Consider the following 7158-nt stretch of genomic DNA (forward strand, 5'->3'; position numbering starts at 1 on the left):
CCAGCTGATTTCAGTGCACAGAGAATTTAAAAGCAAGTGAGGGTACTTCAAAAAGTTCAGGAACAAATGGAATGAAAGAGATAAAGGAATTTTCCATGAACTTTTGGAAGCCCTCTTCATATTTATCTAAATTCTTACTCTATCATTCACATGGTGATAAGATAATGATGCTGTGCATTGTCCCAATGTCTTTGCTTTGACGGCCACCCCAGGAGATATGAGAAGAGTAGACTCAGCAGGTACCCTCCTATACTTCATACGTGCACTAAGCAGAAAACTTCTCACAGGTAATGTCCTGTCTGCATGTTTGTTTCACTACCTCCAAGTCTGTAAGGCTCTTGGCTTCTGGGACCATGTTTGTCTGGTTCACTTCTATATACCCATTGCCAGACACAGTGCCAAACACAATTGTTGTTGTTAAGTGCCATCGAGTCAGTTCCGACTCATGGTGATCCAGTATAGGGTTTCCAAGGAGCGGCTGGTGAGTTTGCACCACCGACCTCACAATTCAAATGGCTTTGTAGTCTGGTGTATTAACCCATAGCACCACACCAGGTCTCAAACACACAGTAGGTACTTTTAAAAATAGAAATTCATAAAAATGTTTACATACCAATTTATCTATCCATGTAATACAACTGGAGTCCTGGTTTGGCACAGTAGAATAAGCACTGAAATGCTAACCACAAGGTCAGAAGTTCAAACTCACCAGTCGCTCCTTGGAAACCCTATACAGGATCACCATGAGTCGGAACTGACTCGATGGCACTTAACAACTACAGTAACATCATACAACTAAAGAGTAGAGGTGAGTGGCAAAATCAACAATGATACCGACATACAGCAATCCTGGTGAGGTGCTGTGGGTTAAAGCACTAGACTGCAAGGTCTGTTTGGACTGCAAGATCAGTGGTTCAAGCTCACCAGTTGCTCCTCGGAAACCCTATACAGGGTCGCTATGAGTCGGAATCTGCTCAACAGCACTTAACAACAACAACAAATAACATATATGAATACCTCGATATATCTGCATATCTAACCCTGACCTCACCTAGACAATTCTCTGTCAGAAAAATGGAAGCATTTATTGAGACACCAAGACCAGTTGACCTTCCTTACTGTGACAGGAAGACACCTTTTATTTAAGCATCATGTGGTCATTTTTTAAAAAAACAACTTTAATTTTTGTTTGTTTTTAATATAAATAATTCCAATGTACAGGGTTGTTATGAGTCAAAACCAACTTGACAGTATTTAACAACAGCAACATGTACAGGATAAACAGAACTGAGGTAAAGTATTTTTGGGTAAACAAAAAAATATAACATATAGGTTCCCTCTGTAAGATAAAAAAAAAAAAAAAAAGTACCTTCAATTTGGGATAATAAGCTAGGTGCATATAGGTTAAGAAAGCAAGAGTTAAATAAAAAGGATTTTGCTGCTAATCAAAATGCCAGGCATGGGTCTATACTAATTTGCTCACTTGTCATCATCTTCACTTAGCTTCTACTCGAATCATATGCTTTGTTCAAATCCTATACAGCTATCAACTCTGCCCAGCACTGGGCTTGCTTCCTCCCAAGCTGTCCCATACACAAAAGATCTTAACAAGAACATTTTCAACCAAGTCATGTTGGTTACAAACCTTTTCCACAAAGACTCATGAAGTCTATTCTAAATGATTCTGATACTGTTTGATCTTTGTACATATCTCCTCATAATCCTACACCTTTAACTCTTATGGACCCTGCTGTACAAAGACAGTAGGGTATTTATACATTTATCATACGTGTCTTCCTACAGGACCAAATCACTCTCATTATCTTCTTCCTTGTAACACATTAAGAGTACCTGGCTAGTATGCATGTAGCAGTTCAATTGCTATTATATACTGATTATAATGAAGAACAGCTGGTGCCAAGTCTGCAAAACAGTGGCTCAATCTTTAATGGTTAACTCCTTTTAGTGTTTAGAACCTCTGGATGCATTTTACGCTAAGTTCAAAAATAGGGAAAAATCTCTTTAAGACGAAACTCCACTGATGATCTAATAGAACGTACCCTAAGCAATTACTTCTTTTCCTAAATTCTTGGAGACTATTTTGTAATTTGAAAAAAGGTAAACTCTTAGATATTCAAGGCAATATAAAACACACCCATAAAGCCACTCAGTGGTGCCAATGGCTACAGGGTTTAAAAAAAAAAAAAATCAGCCATTGCAAACCCTATGAAGCATGGTTCTACTCTGTCACACACAGGGATTCCATGAGGCAGAGTCACTCTGACAGGAACTGGCTTAAAACATGACCATAATAACAGAGGTTTTAAGTTGAATATTTTCTAAAGTCCTCTATAAACACCGTTAGGCAAAGTCTGGGCAATAAAGGATTAAATCAGTTTGCCCCAGTGTGCCAGGGCATGATTCCAGTCATTCTTTTAAGTTATTAAAGTAACAAGAATAGAGGATGGAATGTAAATTCAAAAAACAAAAGAGAAAATACACAAGAGATGCTGAGATGCTACAAAGAGACATTGAGATGCTGAGACCCAGAAACAGAAACTCATTGTCTCTGAGGGAATTGTTTATCTAGTATTCAAAATCTTTGGAAACCATAAGATTTGCTGCTGAGAGGGTTTTTTGTTCTGATTGCTAAGAACTTGAAAGCACTCTAGTTTTCAAAGAGGTGACAATGGCAATGAGAAAAGGACAAGGAATGCCCCCCTTTACCTTGCAATATGCCATCTGCGTTCCACCAGTAAATGGATATCCTCAATTCTTCTGTTGTTGGCATAGTGCAAACGCTTAGGAAGGTGCTGTTTCATATAAGGCTTAAAGTGCTGGTCAGGTTTCTTACACTGAAATTTAAATGGAAAACTTTGCATGGAATATCTCTTAGGAAAAATCCTAGTCATTCTCTCTCTAGAAAGATGCAAGAGGTTTTAAGCCAAACAAAAGGTTAGTTTGTGAATAAAGGGAATGTGTTAACCCTGTATCAAAAAAAAAAAAAAAAAGGAGTCCTGGTGTGGTGCTGTGGGTTAATGCACTGGACTGCAAAGTCGGTTTAAACTGTCAGGTCGGCGGTTCAAGCTTACCAGCCACTCCTCAGAAACAAACCCTGTACAGGATCACTATGGGTTGTAACCGACTCGATGGCACTTAATAACAACAACATATCAAAAAATACAATCTGAAAACAAGTTACCGACACAAAGAGATTAGGTAACTTTGGGAAAATGTCAAGATACAGTCCAGCCTCATGAGACCACCACTTAGAAGATGTGAAACTCTAAGACCTTTCCCAACTGCTTCAAGTCAAGGAGACACAGTGGGAAGGAAGGGGGACATGCATTTAGGTCAATGTGATTACATGCTCGCGTGCGTTTTAGGTCTATATCATGGCGTTCTGGTGTAGATAAGCATTGGACAGCTAACCACAAGATTGGCCCTTCAAACCCACAAGTTGCTCCTCAGAAATTCTATACAGTGTCACCATGAGTTGAAACTGACTTGATGGCACATAACAACAATAACAAATCCTGAATTGGACAATAACAGAACAGGGTAGTGGGCAGATCTGATTCAGAGAGATCAAATATTTGTTGAATCATGAATGACTACTCTTCAGTTCTAATGGAAAGATCAAATATTCTCAGTTCCTTTTTGTCATTGTTAAGTGCCTTTGAGTTGGTTTCAACTCATAGTAACCCTGTATAGGGTTTCAGACGCTATAAATCTTTGCAGGAGCAGAAAGCCTCATTTTCCTCCCCTGGAGCAGCTGGCAGCCTCAAACCACAGACCTCGTGTTTGCAGTCCAGTGCTTATGGTCTGGAGCCACCGCACTCCCCTCACAATTCATGGAGTCAGGGTATTGCCCAAATCATCAGGATGTCCAAGGTGTCAACAGACCAGGTGACTGAAAGCGCTTAGACAAACACAGGGTCTCTGGTTTGATGTTCCTCCTGCCCCTCAAAGAGCTGAGTGGGAGGTGAATACATGAAAGCTGCCTGTGGCAAAGGTCTGGAGATTTGCACTACTTACTGTGAGATTAGCAAGGATGACTTTCGGGTCATCTGTTCAAAGAGAGAAAGAGACGAATTTCAAAAGAAATGACAAAAATTATTGAGCGTAATCATTTTTGTAGCAAGAGACTCAATCCTTTTTTCCTCTCTTAGATAGGCTATCACTTTAAAACTTCATTTAAAATATATGTGAACATAAACAAAATATGTGTAAACTTGTATGAGGTATTTGATGCTTCAGTGAGTGAAATGCCGCTAAACCAGCAGATGAAATCCCACAGGGAGGAACCGTCCCACTGGAGTTGAGTCTCCTCTTCTGAAAGGAATCTGCTTCGGTGGCTCCAGGATACAGCGGGTAATCGCCTCTTTACAGTCTCCAAATGGTCTCTCGGGAATGTGGATTTCATTTATTTGCAACTTAACATCAGGAGGTAAACTGTGCATCGGGCACTGGGACTTTTCATGTAATTTCCGATTAATCTGCAGCTTCTTGGATCAGGCCACTGTCTACCCTAAAGATAAACGTCCTCATTCATGAGTTATTATTTAAGTGTTTTGTTTCCACAGTAATATCATGAGTCTAATTATGTAGCTGGAGTCCCAGTGTGGCACTGTTGGATAAGTACTAGACTGCTAACCACAAGATTGGTGGTTCAAACCCACCAGCCACTCCTTGGCAACTTTATAAAGTGGCTCTTATGAGTCAGAACTGACTCAACAGTACTTAACAACAACAACAACAACAATTACATAGTTAGGAGGCTGGTGGCACAATAGGTAAGCACTCAGCTGCTAAACAAAAAGTGGGTGGTTCAAACCCACCCAAATGGCTCCATGGGAGAAAGCCAATGTGATCTGTTTCCATAAACATTACAGCCTAGAAAATCCTGTGAGGTCGTTCCATATGGTCACATTGGGTCGCTGGGAATCAAAATCGACTCCACAGCACCCCAAGACAACAACTTATCTAGCTAGCTGTGCCTCTCCAGCATGTATATGTTGTTGTTATTGTTAAATGCCATCGAGTTGGTTCTGACTCATAGCAACCCTGTACAATATGCAAGGAGCAGCTGGTGGGTCTGAATTGCCACCTCATGGTTCAAGTCAAGCTTGAGATCCGGCGCTTATCCTATAGTGCCATGCCAGGATGCCATACATATTTATGTTGTTGCTGTTAAATGCCGTGGAGTGGGTTCTGACTCACAACGACTCTGTATAGGGTTTCCCAGGAGCAGCTGGTGGGTGTGAACTGCAGACTGTGCAGGTTCAAACTGACCTTATGGCCCAGAACATTATCCTACAGCATCACACCTGGACTCCATACGTATGTATGCACCTCATTTATTTTAACTACCAGCAAACAAAGGCTATTTTTTGTTAATATCCTGAACTAATCACAAGCAAAACTAAGTAAATGATGGCTGTGTATAAACTGTGGGCAGCTCTATACCATCTGAAGGTCCACTTTGGGGAGAGATGGGGAAAAGGAGGAGATTGTAAGTTGGTTCGATTTTGTTTTGTTTTCCAATAATTTGATTCCACGTGTCATTATAGAAACAGCAGAAAAGGAAAGCAGCATTCAGGAAAGATGCCAAATGTCATGGTGTGACCATCACTGGACTTTAGAGGACAGTGGACCAGGCCTTGCTAACACGATCTGCTGCTGTATCTCTGGTGCCAATGTATACTAACCACCCAATCACCATTTGTTAATATGCATTTCATCATATTTGTTGAGAATGTATGAACAAGTTTGCCTTGGGGTACACAAATACAGACCCCAAAGATTATTTTCAGAACCTTAGTTATCAAACTATAATATCCAAAAGCTAAAATGTAGACTATATTCTACATAAACAGGCCAAATTTTAGTTACATCATCATTTCATAGAAAGCAAGTACATATTGGTAGTAATAATGATGAGTTTGTCAATCTCCACAAGAGCTTCCCAGCACTTTCTCTCTATTCATTCACTCATGATCACCCTGGGAGCAGGAGCTAATAGGTTCCTCACTAAGACTGCCGGCATGAAGAAGGATGCAGGCTTGCACACCAGGGTACCAGCAATCTGACTGAACATGACAGTTTGAAGCTCTAGGCACTGGGGTCTCATCAACCACAACCCACAAGGGACCAAATCAAGTAAATTCATGTTCTTTGACAATGAAGAAAATGAATATGATAGGGACATCTACGGATCAGGTAAATCCACAAGAATTACTATGGAATAACAAATTCTTAAATCCACATTAGGAAGACTGATTCTTAATTCTGAAGTCCTCAGTTCTCTCTTGCTAACAGTCTCTTCTATGAGGGGAAGAAGGCCACAACATAGTGTTGGGGGTTAAGAATCAGTAAATTAGGGTTCAAATCTCAGCTGTGGCACTTACTGCCTATCGTATTCTGAGCAACTTACTTCACCTCCCTCTGAGCCTTGAATTTTAGTGACTATAAAAGGGGTCGGGAAAGAGATGAGGTTTTCTGCTTCTATAAACATTTACAGCGTCAGAAACCTTATACAAATTCGCTCTGAGTCAGAACTGACACCAGGGCACTTAATAATATAAAGGGTAATAATATTTATCACATAGGCTATTATTATTGTTGTTGTTGTTGTTGTTGTTGTTGTTATTGTTAAGAGTCATCCAGTTGGTTCCCATGCATGTCAATCCTGTATAGGATTTTTGAGGAAGAGCTGGTGGGTTTGAATCTTGCGGCTCACAGTCCAGTGCTGACCCTACAGCTCCACACCACAAGTCCACATAGGCCATTGGTGGTGGTGGTGGTTATATGCCATGGAGTCGATTCTGACTTATAGAGACCCTGAACAGAGTTTCCGAGGCTGTAAATATTTAGGGGAGTAGAAAGCCTCATCTTTCTCCTGTGGCATGGCTGGGAGTTTCAAACTGCTGACTTCGAGGTTATCAGACTGGCTCGTAACCACTATGCTATCAGAGCTCCTTACATTGGCTATTAGAAGGATTTAAATGAGATTATGTGTAACTAAAAGAGTAAAGGAGCTCTGGTAGCGTAGTGGTTATGAATTGGGCTGCGAACCTTAAGGTCAGCGGTTCGAAACTACCAGCCGCTCCGCGGGAGAAAGATGAGGCTTTCTACTCCTGTAAAGATTTACACCCT

General features: G+C 40.7%; 1 protein-coding gene across 3 annotated transcripts in view; it reads right to left on the minus strand.

The window, feature by feature from the left end:
- ENPP2 (ectonucleotide pyrophosphatase/phosphodiesterase 2) overlaps nt 1-7158 on the minus strand; it is a 102670-nt gene that overhangs the window by 35291 nt on the left and 60221 nt on the right. For all 3 annotated transcript variants that reach the window (XM_006830672.1, XM_006830671.1, XM_006830670.1), the window contains 2 exons: nt 4039-4070; nt 2728-2855 (listed from right to left, as the gene is read on the minus strand). In XM_006830672.1, coding sequence (XP_006830735.1) covers nt 2728-2855; nt 4039-4070 — 160 coding nt within the window. The remainder of the gene's footprint in view (nt 1-2727; nt 2856-4038; nt 4071-7158) is intronic.

The sequence above is a fragment of the Chrysochloris asiatica genome, unplaced genomic scaffold (assembly GCF_000296735.1).
Source record: "Chrysochloris asiatica unplaced genomic scaffold, ChrAsi1.0 scaffold00001, whole genome shotgun sequence".
Taxonomy (NCBI): domain Eukaryota; kingdom Metazoa; phylum Chordata; class Mammalia; order Afrosoricida; family Chrysochloridae; genus Chrysochloris; species Chrysochloris asiatica.